The 15,418-nt window shown below is 44.7% G+C and overlaps 1 protein-coding gene across 1 annotated transcript in view; it reads left to right on the top strand.

The window, feature by feature from the left end:
• The window catches only part of LOC118084387 (connector enhancer of kinase suppressor of ras 2-like), a 317,255-nt gene that overhangs the window by 111,444 nt on the left and 190,393 nt on the right, over positions 1 to 15,418 (top strand). The window contains exons 3-4 of the mRNA XM_035113863.3: positions 6,594 to 6,796; positions 10,640 to 10,727. Coding sequence (XP_034969754.1) covers positions 6,594 to 6,796; positions 10,640 to 10,727 — 291 coding nt within the window. The remainder of the gene's footprint in view (positions 1 to 6,593; positions 6,797 to 10,639; positions 10,728 to 15,418) is intronic.

Genomic DNA, 15,418 nt, shown 5'->3' with positions numbered 1-15,418 from the left:
GGAGTGTGTGTACTTGCATGTATGCAGATTCAGAGCTAGTTTTGCAAAAGATATTGAAGGCGCAACAGCAACCCCACCTGCACTATGCATCTAAAGCAGTATCATTCCACTTAAAATGGCCCAAAAATATTGGGAGCTATAGTTTGCTAAGGGGTTTGAGAGTTATTAGGGGACCCCTATTCCCCTCTCAAAGAGCAATAGTTCCCAGAGTGGTTTAACAGCCAATCCCTCTTCCTAGGCAACACTGCAAATCTACCTTTGCAAAGTTATGGGTGTGTGTTTTTTAGTTTTTTTAAAAAAAATATTTCTTTCTTTGAACAGACAGGGAGCAGGAACAAGAAGGCTAGTCATAGCAGTGAGCCCCTCTTTGAGCTGATACCAAACTCAGATGAATTTTTTTCAGCCTCACAAATGTTTCTCTATGCTAGTTCATACTCAGTTCTTCAGTCTGTCCCTGAATTCCTGTTGCTGGGAATCACAGGGGATCAAAGTGCTGATGCGGTCTGATCCTGCTTGTGAGCTTCCCAGGAGGCACCTCTTTGGGAACTGTCAGGATAGGATGCTAGACTAGAAGGGCCTTGGCCTTGACCTAGTAGGGCTCTACCTATGTCCTTCCCTCTGCCCAAGGATGTTTGGTGTTGTTCACACAGCCAGAAAAACTGTATCCCGACACTTTCCAGATGCTGTGAACTGAACTCCCATTAAGATGCCATTACTGAAAATTGTTTTTATGTTCTTAGACAACAATCTACACACATGTAGAACATTTGGATAAGGATTTTCTAAATGCTTCTACTGCTCAGCTACTGACTGGCCTGAGATAAAATGGACCAGAGTAACCTCTTAAGTGTCATATTTGCTAATGAACAACACAAAATATATTTAAAGCATGCCTTTCTCCTGTTGCGTGTTTCAGTTTTCCTGAAAGCTTGCAAATTCTCTTTTAAAAACTCATCCCTGTATAATTAGCACTCGTTACAAGCTATTTTATTTAACAGTTTCTTGAAATCTCTGGGGAAAGCACTTATTTACCATTGGGTTAACACTTTAGGATACAGTCAGTCTAGGGAGTTAAATCATGACCACTGAAGCTGCATTAACATGTGATTTGAATCTGTAAAATGCAAATACCAGGATCTAGGTTTTTAAGAAATGTTCCTCTGTGGAGACCAAAGTCTGAGAAAGGCCCACATCCCTGTGATAGAACATATGCGCTTGCAGAAATTCCCAACTTCCATCTCTGGCATCTCCAGATAAGGCTGAAACCCTGGAGAGCTGCTGCCAATCAGGGTAGACAAAACTGAGCTACATGAACCAGTGTTCCAACTCAGAAAGAGGCAACTTCCTGAGTACTGCCAAATATTAAACTGGAAAGTGCTTTGTAAAGCAGTACGAACATTTGAAGCTGCATTTTTTTGAGCCAAACCCCTGGCCCATCTAGCTCAGTATTGTCTACATTGACAGATACCCTTGTCTGAAATTCTGGAGAGCTGCTCTCTAACAGCTGCTCTCTAACTTGGAGATGCTAGGGACTGAACCTGGGGCCTTCTGAATGCAAAACAGGTGCCACACTGCGCTATAGCCTTTTCACAGTAGCCATGTGATTACTCTTCATCCGTCTCCTCCTGCTACGTGCCGGTATGTGCCCATTATGTAATAATCTCACCAAGCAGTGCCATTCATCAGGGATGATGCGAGATGTAGTCTGATACCATCTGGAGGGAAACAGGTTCTCCACGCAGGGCCGTAGTGCAGTCCACAGGTACCCAGGGCGAGTGTGGGTGTGCACACTTCCCAGGTGGGGGCAGAGCATGCTCATTCAGCCCTTGCTGCTGCCACTGCTGGGCATAGGCATGGCATGGAGGGGGAAGAGCACCCTTGGCGTTCACCAAGCCACTGCTGCCGCAGGCCGGAGCAGGGTGTGGAGGTTGAAGAGCACCCTCCTCACCCTGTCCCCGTTCGTGTGCGGGTCTGCACGTCAACTGGTGGGCGGGAGCAGGGCGGGGCACTGAGGGTAAAGAACACCCTCTGCACTCACCCAGGGGGTTTGCGTGCTGGAGGCATGTGGGGGGCACCTGGTTCATGCCCCCCATGCTTCTGCTCCTGGGGCCACAGCCCCCTACCCCCCATGCTTCGCTTTTGTCTCCATTCTGGGTCTGGTGGTCACAGTGCTGGGCTGGGACCAAGGACATCTTGGGTTCAAAGCTGTGTTCAATTATGCTGCTCACAGAGTGATTCTAATTTACCTCAGGATTGGTGTGTGTGTGTGTGTGTGTGTGTGTGTGTGTGTGTGTGTGTGTGGCTTTGTAGTTTTCACTTCAGCTACTATCCTAGATGATTACCAAAGATTCCAAAAATTCTGTGAAAACTTATTATGCACTTCTGAAGAGCATTTTGAATTTTTAAAAGATATTGGGGTGCCCCTGCTTTTCTTTCTTTCTTTCTTTCTTTCTTTCTTTCTTTCTTTCTTTCTTTCTTTCTTTCTTTCCAGGTTCCCTCATGGTCAGGACAACATTTATGTTTATTTTTATTTCTGTAATCATTTATTCTCCACCACTGGGGCTTGGAAAGGGGCCCCAAAGGCAACTTACAGCTATAAAGATGTATACGAACAAATGGAATAAAGCGGAGAACATTAAAAGAGAGCTATCGACACACAGCCAAGCAGCAAAGCGAGTTCCAAACAAATCAAATGCTTGGTGGAACAAAATATTTTTGAAACCTGCCTAACAAAACAAAGAAACGAGTAACAATAACCCCACCACCGATCCTCTTTATAAAGGGAGTTCTGTAGCCTGGATAGGGATTGGTGAGAAATTAGATTCAGTTCACATTTAAAGGTGAACTTTCCAAACCAATAATGGAGCCAAAATACAGCCAGCCTTCAACATTTGCACATCCCTGACTATGTACTGAAGTTCTCCAGCCATGGAATGTGTGTGCATATAAATGCACAAATTACTGAAAATAGTGTGCAAAAATGAACCATTTTAGGCAAAATTGGATAGAAAGATGTGTATATTAGGAGAAACTAAAATGCTGGTGAACTTTCAATGAGGACCTTTTAAAATAATAAATATCTCAAACTGATGTGGAAATGTGAAGAACCAAACTTAACATTAAATGCTAGCTGGAGACCTAGCCCACCTGGAGAAATATCTGACTACAGACAAGGACTCTTTGGGAATAAAGGTCTGAAGAGAAGGGAGCTGAGAAGGATTAGCTGAGGTTGGGCTGTGGTTCCAGCAGTTCTGGTTCAAAAATCCCAGTGGCTGGGCTGGAATTGCTTCTAGAACAATATGTAGCAACCATGGGCGTAGCCAGGATTTATGGGGGGGGGGCAGAACCTCAGCTAGTTAAGCATTTTATTGATGTACTTGATTGGGAGGGGCAGCTGCCCCCCCCAGCTACGCCCATGATACCAGTTTGTGCTCTACCTGCTACTGGACCTCCTGCCTAAGCTCAGACTTTAGCTCTCGCTCAATCCTTTGTTGTGGCTTCTCTTTTCTCGAACTCTGACCTTGGGCCAGCCCTGGATGCCCCTTAGTTGCTTCTCCATTGGTATTGCCAATGGCATTTGCCTTGTTTACTCAGAATCCCAGTGAAAACAGGAAACTCCTAAGCCTGGATGGTGCACATGAAAAGGCCCTATTCCATGCCCTAGGCAAGTGCACATCTGAAGATACAGTAATGGGTAATGGAACAATGACTCAGAGGAGGTGGTCTTTCAATTATCCTGGTCCCAACTTCTACGGGGCATTATAGGTTGATATCCAGCATTTTGAATTACACTTAGAAATGAACTGGAAGCCCCAGTTGGTTTGGGACAAAGACACAAGAAACGTAGGAAGCTTATTTATTTTGAGTCAGCCCGCTGGTATATCAAGTGCAATACTGCCTACAGCAGCGGTAGCGAAGTTTTTTCAGAGGCTGCATTCCCTCAAAGAAAACCTTGTGAGGACCACATGGCAAAGGCAAAGCTAGGTGGAACCATGGATATGACCATTGTGCAGTAGGTTACATTCCAGGTGTGCAAAAACCAGAGGTTTCTCATGCTCACGCCCACTTCTCCTGCCTCCATTCAGGCAAGCAAGAGACATCATCACACTTCAAGGATGCATTCTGGCCAGGCAATAGCACTTGTGGGGGGTGCAGTGGGGGTGTGGCCTGCAGAGTGTACATAGCCTAGGAGAGTTGCAAGGACCTAAGGTTTGACCTGGACCCTGAAGTTCCCCACCCCTGCCCTAAAAAGAGTGGCTGCAGCTCTCCATAGCATGTGTGTGGGGGGGGGGGTGTCATACTATTCCCATTGGTGAAGAAACTGACAAAGCACAGACTCACTTAATCCAGTGCTTGGGGAATTGACTGACTTATCTGAAATCCAGCAACTAGAAACTGTTAGTATTGTCTACCTCTGATAGTGATAATAGTCTATTGGTAGGAAATTGGTATGCTCCCTGGGTAGCTGGGGAGGGATGAATTATGGGCAGGCATGGTGGCTTGTATTGTTAGCATTGGAGCTGGGAAAGCAGGTTGCTGAAAAGCAAGGAAGAACAACAGACAAAGATGCCAGCAATGGCTTGAGTGGCTAGAGAATGCAGGTACTCCCTGCATAATGCTGTCAGGTTGAATTCCTACTGCCCTTCTCTACTAAGCTAGCCACAAATGTATAACTGGTTTGGATAGCTGGGAAGGCATCTAGGAGGTATATGGGGCTGACTTTGTTGCTTGGTTTAAGGGCTCCCCCTCATCAGGTTGAGTTCCTCGCAGAGCAGCAAGTCCAGTAGCAGATCAGATTACAGGAATCAGGAAGTAGAGAGGGAGGGTAGAGGCTCTGACAGCATGAGAGAGCCTCAACACTGAGTAGAGAAGGAAGCAGCTGGGGGGGAATGACAGGGGTGACCACGGAAGAGCAGTCAGAAGGACGGCCCTTCCCCCCGATGCCTGAATTGAGGCGCCCGGTGCCCCGTAGGGCAAAAGGGAGGCGCTTTGGGGTTCCCAAGCTGTGATGTTGGGCGTGAAACAGAAAGAAGCCATTGCGAGGTTCTGACTCGGACTAAGCAGACATGTTTTCCAGACTCTTTGCACTGTAAAAAAGATGCACAATAAAAACACCTTAAAGACAAGGAGGTGTGGAGCGTCGTTACTCAAGTGTAGCCGCAAGAACCTCTGACACTTGGTTTTGCAAAAGAGGTATCCCAGGTGCCGGGCTGGATTTAGGTTTGATGAAGCCCTAAGTTACTGGAAGTAATGGGGTTCTTTGTATGTCCAGCTGTCCTTTGTCAACAACAAATCGTCACTGTTTTTTGTGTTGAATATATGCTATACCTGTATGGAAATTTATGGACCTAATAGGTATCTAAAGCCACTTGCACATAACAAAATACAGTGGTACCTCTACTTACGAATAACTCTACTTACGAATGTTTCTACTTATGAATGGAGCTCCGTCCGCCATCTTGGAGGCGGTTTAGATAGGATTTTTTCTACTTACGAATTTTTAGATAGGATTTTTTCTACTTACGATTTTTTTCTCCCAATGCATTCCTATGGGATTCGACTTACAATTTTTTTCTACTTACAAATGTGCGTTTGGAACGCATTAAATTCGTAAGTAGAGGCACCACTGTATGTATTTTATCAAAGTAATTGTTGAACTGAAATACAATTAAGTAGAAGTATATTAAAAGTGAAATACGTACATCATAGGAGCCTACATAATAGAAAACACTGTTGCTGTATGTAGGTTTTATTTTATTTGTTTTTTATCTTATTTTTTGGAAATGTACATTTCTCTTTATTTTTGGGGGGGCCACCCCAAGAGAGTGGGGCCCTAAGCTATAGCTTGTTTAGCTTATACGTAAATCTGGCACTGCCCAGGTGTACCCATCAGCCACATATGTTGCTGGGTCTTAGATACCCTAGCTCAGAAATATGAGTCTTGATGGTTTCTAACGCTGGGTGCAAATACAGTACAAGCGTTATGCCTACATGTTTCAGCATGTCTCCAAGGGTCTGTGAGTGACAGGTCTTCTGGAGCTCTGGAATGGGTAAGATGAACGTGGAACCATAGGTAGCTGGCGTCTTGACTTCAGAGTCCAGCAAGGACCATAACACCAGTTGGTGAAGAGAACTGAGCTGGTCAGTACACTGAGTCAGAGGCTACAATATCAATGGCTAAGGAGCCAGACCACGTTTCTGGTTGACTCTCGTCACTCACGTGCTAGTAATCAGGAACCCAAGGCTGGTAGGCAAGGAGTCCGCTGAACAAGATGCCACAGCACTGTTAATTTTTATTAATTAAAACAAATACTGTAGCTTAATAAAGTAGGTGTTCTTTTTCAAAAAAATAAAAATAGTTTCCTAATGGTCCTTACGAATTTTAAGTCCTGTGTCATTTTATTTGTATGCTGAAAACTAATTTGAGGTGACAAAAGGTGGCCATGTAAACAAAATCAATAATGATAATGAATTTTCTCTTTGCTTTTCTAGTTCAAAAAGATGTCTGAAATCCAAAAAAAGTTTAAATGTTTGCACACTGCTGTTTCATTGTGTGTGTTTTAAAATGTACCAAATGTCTCATTTGCTTACAGAATTATGGTCTGGAGACAGAAAACCTGCGAACTCTTTCCCACAAGCTGAATGCCTCCGCCAAAAACCTCCAGAACTTCATCACGGGTAGGAGGAGGAGTGGCCATTATGATGGCAGGGCCTCCAGAAGACTGCCAAATGATTTTCTTACCTCTGTGGTTGACCTCATTGGTGCTGCCAAGAACTTGCTTGCCTGGCTGGACAGGTAATTGAAGTAATTTTTTTTTTAAAGACATGTTTGAAAGATACAAGATTGGCTTTGTATTTTCTGCCTTTGAACCTCTCCAGATGTTCTTTTCATTGTGCATGCACAGCAATTTGTGTTCATATAATGGTAGCAAGCCAGCTATAGGTGCACTGCTTTGTTTCCTATCAGTGCATGTCTCCCTGAAGTTTTCTGCCGAACTCCTGTAACTAGTTATGCAGCAAATGTTCTAGATTGTTCTTGCCCTTTTGCACATTTTTGTTTGGTTTGTTTTGTTTAAAAACATTTTTCAACCATTTAGTATTTTAAAAATTTCTAACTGGTGGACACTATGTACGATACGAAAACAGTACAGTCATACCTCATGTTACGTCTTTTCAGGTTGCGTCCTGCGCCGAACCCAGAAGTCCTGGAACGGGTTACTTCCGGGTTCGGTGCGCACACATGTGCAGAAGCACTAAATCACGCTTTGTGTATGTGCAGAAGTGCCGAATTGTGTCATGCGCATGCACAGATTCGGCACTTCAGGATGCAGCCTTTTCATGTTGCAAACAGGCCTCTGGAGCGGATCTCGTTTGCAACCAGAGGTACCACTGTATATGTGGAAACAAAAATACAGCCTAAATCTAGTAAAAACACATCAAGACATATGAAAGTAAATAATACATAGATTTGGGGGGCTCGTGCACATCAATCATGGTCCAATGTTATGGATCAGGAAAAGCCTGGGCAAAAAGATAAGTCTTTACAAGATGTCTGAGGCAATTAGCGGTTGCTGCTTCACCTATGGTGGCAGAGCGAAATGCATTCCACAGAACAGGAGCAATAGCAGAAAATGCCAAAGTGCACGAGTTGCTTCCCTAAATAGTAACAATGCTGGAACCTTGGGGAAGCATTTCAGTGAAATGATGGGTAGACTGTCCAGTATAAATCCACCACTTAATGCACTATTTTTGAGTGAGCAGCATGTTGCAGAATATACCAGGAAAGAAACACCAAGCTGGAGGGTTCCCTTCCCTCTGCAACATTCAGTTTCGCATTGTTCATTTGTCATGGCTTGAGGTGGGGTTTCAGGACCTGGCTGCAGAAATGGGAGTTGTTCTCCAATAAAATACTAATTGAAATATCATGATTGATATCAGAGTGATAGGATTCTCAGCAAAGACTTACGGTAGCTATGGGCAGGTCTGTGTCAGTTTCACATGTGTTTGTTCATAAGTGTCTCCCATCCCATTTTAGATTTTCATATAATTTCATGTAAACCACTTAGAGGGACACCTCCTCCTCCTCCCCCTCCTTCCATTAAGTGGTAAAGAAATATTGTTAAGTCAGTTCAAATAATTAAATTAATCTGTGATTTTTTTAAAAAATAAAAAAATCCACACAGAAGGCAAATTTAAATAATTATATATCAATCCATTCATTTCTGAACATGTTTTATCCTTAATACGTATTTATAATGCATTTTGGTATTTTCTTTGAGCCGGGAGATGTACTGCAAAATTCGGAGAAGTGCAAAATGGAAAGGATGGTGATTTTCTGATGTGCATTCTAGTCTGTGAGGTGCAGATGATGTTGATTTGCTTAAAACTGTGAACCAGACAAATTTCTCCTCCATCCTTAAGCAAAGCGGTACAACCTAAGCAACACCACAGGGCTACACCAGAGTATTTACTGGTGGCCTCAACTGCAGTAAAGGTGCAGTCTGAAGCAGGTGGCCATGACTGTCCACTGTTTAACATTTCCCACAACTTATAAACATGAATATAAATAAATATTCATTAGGGCTGTACACCAGATCCAGCCAAATCATGGATCCCAAACTGACCTGCGATTCAGCTGCATCAGGTTACAGCAGCCCCAGGTTGAATAGGGTCCACCCAGAGTGTTTAATCAGGTCTGTGTTGCTTGACTGTGCAAGGCCTCTGAATCAGTTTGGATCCAGGTTGGACTGTTTCCAGGCTGGTTCAGGGCCACTCCCACATGATCACACCCCAAATCACATGGGAGGGAGGATGAACACCTTATCATTAATTCTCTAGGTGGCCTGAGTATAAGATTTAAACAAGAACACTAAATGCCAAAGTTTGCATGAAGGAATGGAACGACACCCAGCAGAAAACTCATATTACATTTAAGAGCTAAAAACCATCTCAACACTAAAGTGAACCAACTGCTATCATTTAGGGGAGACCAAAAGTACTAATACCAGACTCTAAAGATGGTAGAACAATCTTTAAAATATTAAGTGTGTCCAGGTGATATTAAAAGGATGTTTCAATACTGTTCCAAAGGCCTGGAACTTATTTACTTTTAAGTATTTGTACAGTGCTGAAATGACATTAATTTGTCCAGCTCATTGAAAAAGTCTCTGCTATAGATGTTCATTTGGTATTGTTTTTGCATCTGACTTCAATTATTTTTGTAGTTTTTAAAACTAGCTTTTTATTATATGTTTATAATAAATTGCCTTGACACACATGTAGAAGGCAATTCACAAATAATATGTTTTGTCCTTTTCATTAGCAAAAGAAAAGGGCAGAACAGGGCACATGTTGGACTCAACCCTGCTCGAGATGGTGAATTCTAGGTTTACCTGGAGTGAACAAATTCATATATCATTGGAAGGTGACTGAGCAACAGTCTTATCTGCTCTTCAGGAGATAAGCAGTTATTGAGCAGGGAAGGTGATCTGCCATTTGTCAAGCTGGAAAAGGCAACATTTTCAGGCTGGATTCAAATTCAGGCAATCTCCCACCACCCCACCACTCTGCACCTCCCAACAATTCTTGAGTCATTTGCAACAATGATGGGGAACCCTTGGCTCTCCAGATGTTGCTGAACTACAACTCCCAGCAAGCATGGCCAGTGACATGGGATGGTGGGAGTTGTAGTTCAGCAGCATTAGAGGGCCTCAGGTTTCTCCACACCTGCTTTGCAAGCATAAACATAAGGATCAATCTAACCCTATATTGTGATTGGGTCTCCAAGGACTCTGACAGAGACCCCAACTTTTCAGTCTGTATTTCATCATATGTATTGTAAACCATCCCTTAGTTATTTATATGTTTGTTTATACTTACTAAAATTAGTATTCCACTTAACTGTAAATAAAACTTCTAAGCAGTTTGCAAAGAACTATAAACGGAGACTATACCCTGCTAATTCAGATTGTATTGGGGGACTGCTTATTTCAAGCATTATCTCCCCACTCACTCACTCACTCACTCTCTGCCCCCCTTCCTGCACATGTGTATTCAGAATAAATTCTTACTGAGTTCAATGGGATTTACTCCCAGGTACATATATGCATACGCTTGCAACTCGAATATCCGATATGTGGATAGTTAACATTCCTGTTGCATTATATTTCCTCATGCAGGGGAATTTTTTTGAAGTGCAAGTCCTTTCAGTCTTTTCTTCTTTTTCTTCTTCCTCTCAAACACATGGAAGACTGTGTCATGTGCCCATTTGAATGTATGGACTGAATTTTTTTAGCGTAAATGCCAAAAAATAAACACAGGGCCCTCTGCTGCTTTCACAGAGCTTTGTGAAAGGCTTGTGAAAGAATGTGCACAGTCCCATTTTTAATAATTACAGTGCAAGAAGCCAAGAAGGCAGTTGACTAGGACTTTTTGAACCTGCCCTTTCTTTGGCCTATTAATAGTTTGGCATATTTCCATTAATACAGTGCAAAATTGTACAAAATCAGTGTGCACATGCTCATTAGTCAGACTCTCCTTATAGGAAATATGAATAGTGCATAGCATTAGACTGATTACCGGAACTATAAATGTGAAGACTCCTAACTTGCTTTCTCTCTAAATCCCCTATTCTTAATAGGTCTCCATTTGTCAGTGTGACAGAATACTCACTGCTGAAAAATAACATTGTTCAACTGTGCCTGGAACTAACAACCATAGTGCAGCAGGTAAGAGCTAGTTAATCTTCTACTAAATTACTCCTAAATTACTTCCATAGTGGAAGGACGCAGTTATGTCTCCTTCCTTGGCTGCTGAGGCCTCTGCACAGCTTTTGTTGTGCTTAGGCAAAGCAAGAAACATCAAAGCAGTGGTTTCCAGCAAAAATGGGTTTCCTCAGCTTACAAAGCCTGGCCCTTAAATGTTTCTATGGTTTAAACCACAGGAATTACAGAGTTCAAGAATGTATTCCAACCAGACAAAAATACTGAAGGAGAATGCAATAGAAAACCCATAGGAGGACATGGTCTTGGGAGAGGGTGTGTGACTCAGAAGATCGTGTGGAGCAGGACTGTCTCAAGGGCCAGGTAGACAGAATTGGAGGGCCGTATTTGCCCCCCCTCCCCTTAGCATGAGGTTTCTCAAAACAATACCCCACACAAAAGGCCATAGATTGTTTAATTAGCCAAAGGCTTGGGAGAAGAGGAATGTTTCTCCCTAGTTCCTAAATATATATAATGAAGATACCATGTGAGCCCCCACTTCCAATTTCGTTGAAAACTCTTTACAACTAAAGCCACATTGCACAATTAGAATTTAATCAGTTCACAATATGTAATAATGATGGAAATACAAAGTGCCGCACCACCCAAAAAACTCCTAATTCATGGAATAGCTTCATTTGTCCATTTGCTGACCCTTCCTTCTCTGGAAATCACCCTTCAAAACTCACCTTCGTAGCAAAGCTTTTGGATAAACTCAATGACCCCCATACCCTACTGAAGGGATGAGGAACCTGTGGCTCTCCAGATGTTGGTGGACCTCAACTCCCATCAACTTTGACCAGAGGCATAGTGTGTAGGGGTGTGAGTGTCGTGGCCCCAGGCACAATTTTGAGAGGGGGCACAAACAGGTGCCCCCATAGCAGGCACCTTCATCGGAGCCTGGCTCCGCACCCAAAGAAGCTGCACCAGGCCTGACCCGTGGGAGGAGAGCAGGCGAGTGGGCGGCAGCACAGCTGCCCACCCTCCTTGGCTGCAGCACACCTTGTACTCAGTGGCAGTGGCTCCGCCGCTGGGTCACTTCTGACTCAGCAGTGGAAAACAGCCCTCCTCGACAGCGGCGAGGCATGCCTGGCTGCAGTAGCTCCATCACCAGGTCAGGTCTGACCCGACAGTGGAGAGTAGGAGAGTTTGTGGCAATGCCGCCACCCACTATCCTTGGCTGTGAGGCACTGCTGAATCATGTCTGACTCGGCAGCAGAGCGCATCCTACCCTGATCCCAGTGGGGTGTGCCCAGCCACCAGGACCGTCTTAAGCGTATCTGGTTCGAAGATGCCTCCGGCGCCCGCCCCCCCGCCCCGTTTCCCAGTGCGGCTGGCGGGCACAGCCACACGGCACCCCCCTGGCGGCCCAGCGCCCTGGCGCCCTGCGCCACCCAGCCTTGCCTTAGAGCTGGCCCTGCCAGCCACAGCAGCTCCACCTCCACCACTGGGTCACGCCTGACCTGGTGATGGAGAGCAGGGGGAGAGTGAGCAGCAAAGCTCCTCAGCCGCAGCCTGGCCGTAGCAGCTTGGGTGGCGGGTCAGGCCTGACCCAGCAGTGGAGAGCAGGAGGAGAGTGGGCAGCGGCTTCCCCACCCCTCTTCTACCCTGAACTGCAGTGCTCGGGAGGGTGCCATCCGTGTCCCCCCCCCCCGAGGGGGGCACCCTGCTCGCCCACCTCAGGCAGCGCGGACGTAAACTCTGCCGCTGTCTCTGACTGTTGGCCAGAGTGGCTGGGACTGGGGGGGGGGGAATGGAGCTTTCATCTCTTTCTTCCAACAGCTTTTAGCCTGTCTCCTAGCAAATGTTGTGTAAGGCAGCCACCTCACTCTACCTAATGGTAGGGCTGGGCATGTTATATGTTGTTTGTCTATGGCTGATTTAGTCTGCTGAGTGCCTCTAAGTTCTGGTAGCATAAGAGTGGAATAAAATTATATATTTCTGTCCAGCCTCTTCACAGTTTTGTCATTTTATAAACCTATATCCCATGTTTCTCCTCAACATAACCCCTTTGGCCTTAAGTAAATGATTCTATTGTTTAATTAACCATCTGACTACCTGAGTTTTGGCCCTTTTCTAAGCTGTTCACAGAATACCTTTATGCATTTGGGGGGAAAGCTCCATCTAACCAATCTCTAATTTAAATGAGGTGGGTATAGAAAGCAAATAGATTTTTCTGTTGTGTGATATGAATCCCCAATGAATCTGGGCAAAGAACGCTTTGTGTTATCAAATAGAAAACCATCAGATTTTTCTGCCCAGGCCTGGTCTGTTCTTTGAAATTAATTCATTTCACTCTACAAAACAGGGGGGAAATTTTCAGATACACTCCACAACTGAAGGCCTTTATTCTCTGACCTGAAATAATTAGGTTTGCTGCAAAGGAAATTTGAGTTGCCTTTCTGATGCATAAATTAAAAGGAATGATGTTTGATTGGCATCGTTAGCTCAAAAGCCCAGCTGTGATTGATTTATCCTCTTGGTGTTTGAGAGTTAAATGGAAGCCACGTCTTCTAAAATGGATATTCCATTTGAAGTATTTTCGACTAGTACAGGCAGTGTGTGTGTGTGTGTGTGTGTGTGTGTGTGTGTGTGTGTGTGTGTAAAAGAGAGAGAACTGCCTTGGGGTCCAGATGGGCAAGCTGATTGAATGCCTTCCCTTGCTGCAGAAATGAAAACTTCAAAGGCATACTTGACCATCAAGTGTAGAGAGAGAGCCTTCCATATTTTTGTGCTCCTTGGATGATTGGACTGTGCCTCCATAATTTCAGTTTTTGTAATCTTTCTGCATCATAAGTGTGGACGAGTTTCATGTTTTTGATAGCTGGGGAAAACCCAGAATCACCAACTGAAGTCCTTCCATCCCAGCCACCATACCTTACTTATTTACTAGCTGGTTACTTTAATTACACACACACTCTTTCTACATTTTAAAAATAAATGTAATCTTTTCATAAATGGGTGGTACAGGTGGTGACCATTTCATGCGAGGGTTTCATTCCCAGCCCCTTTATGTGTAGGCAGAGTACACATAATCATACCCCACCCCCACCCCACCCCCATTCTGCCCTCTTTCTGGTCCAAAAGGACCCATGCATTGGTGATTGTGTGTAAATTGGACACACTTAAAATGGTTGTCCACACTTACCTTTTGTCCCACTCTTTCCAGGCACAGGTCCACACTTTCCAAGTCTTGGTCTGAACACTCTTTTTAGCCCTGGAATTTCCCCCACGAAATCCCGCTCTTTAAAGCTGAAGTGCAACAAATGGCAATTCAGGTTTCCCATGGATTGCCATTTGCTCTAATTCAGCTTTAAAGAGCAGGTATTCACGGTGAAAGCTACGGAGCAAAAAGAAAAAAAGTGGGGGGGGGAGGATGCTTGGACGTGGAGCTTTAAAATGTGAGCTATAAGTGTGGATAGGCCCTAATTTCAGACCCAATGAAATTAATGGATGTAACTTCGTCATGTTCATTACCGGTAATTTCAGTGGGTCCATTCTGAGCAACATTCTGTTGACTGGCACTCATAATTTCCAAGGTGGTTCATAAAAATGAAAATGAGTTGCCAATTCAAACCAATGCAAAGTTTTTTAAAAAGCAGAACAATAATGACACCATAGATGGCATACAAGAAGGAAGAAGGAAAGGAAACTTAATTGCCAAGACCAAATTGTTGGTGCAACTGGACTTCTCTGTGACCCTTCCCCCACCACTTAATAGATCCAATTGGCTTCCAGAGAGTGGTAGGGGATGTTTTATCCCATGTTGATGGCCTTTCAGCTGATTCCCTGGTGGCTCGCTGGAACGTGGACTTAACCAGGGCTATTGACTGTCTGGCTGCAAAGCACCCTCTCCAGGCGAGAGGGGCGAAAGCGAGCCGGGAAGGGCTGGGCGATGGGCTCCGTGGGGTGGTGAATGCTTCCCTCTATGAGGGAGCATTCCCACACCCACTGAAAGAGGCGGTCATTAAACCGCTTCTTAAAAAAACATCTTTAGACCCGGCCAATATGGCCAACTACCGCCCAGTCTCAAATCTACCATTCTTGGGCAAGGTGTTTGAGCAGGTGGTTGCCGAACAACTCCAGGCACGCCTGGAAGAAGCGGACCATTTGGATCCCTTCCAGTCGGGATTCAGGCCTCACCATGGGACTGAAACTGCCTTGGTTGTGCTGGTCGATGATCTCCGGCGAGCTAGGGACAAAGGTGAGAGCTGTTTCCTAGTTCTGCTGGATCTCTCAGCGGCCTTTGACACCATCGACCATAACATCCTTCTGGACCGTCTAGAGGGGCTGGGAGCTGGGGGCACTGTTATACAGTGGTTCCACTCCTTCCTCCTGGGCTGTGTTCAGAAATTGGGGGGGGATGAGTGTTCAGACCCCTGGGCACTCACTTGCGGGGTGCCACTGCCTCAGGTTTCCATTCTCTCCCCCATGCTTTTTAATATCTATATGAAGCCGCTGGGAGAGATCATCAGGGGGTTTGGGCTGGGTGTTCATCAGTATGCAGATGACACCCAGCTCTACCTTTCTTTTAAATCAGAACCAGTGAAGGCGGTGAAGGTCCTGTGTGAGTGCCTGGAGGCGGTTGGAGGATGGATGGTGGCTAATGGATTGAAGTTGAATCCTGACAAGACAGAAGTACTGTTTTTTGGGGACAG

This window comes from Zootoca vivipara, chromosome Z2 (genome assembly GCF_965207765.1).
Source record: "Zootoca vivipara chromosome Z2, rZooViv2.hap1.1, whole genome shotgun sequence".
In the NCBI taxonomy this organism is placed as follows: domain Eukaryota; kingdom Metazoa; phylum Chordata; class Lepidosauria; order Squamata; family Lacertidae; genus Zootoca; species Zootoca vivipara.
Note: the sequence above shows the minus strand (reverse complement) of the source record. Positions and strands in the feature narration are given on the sequence as shown.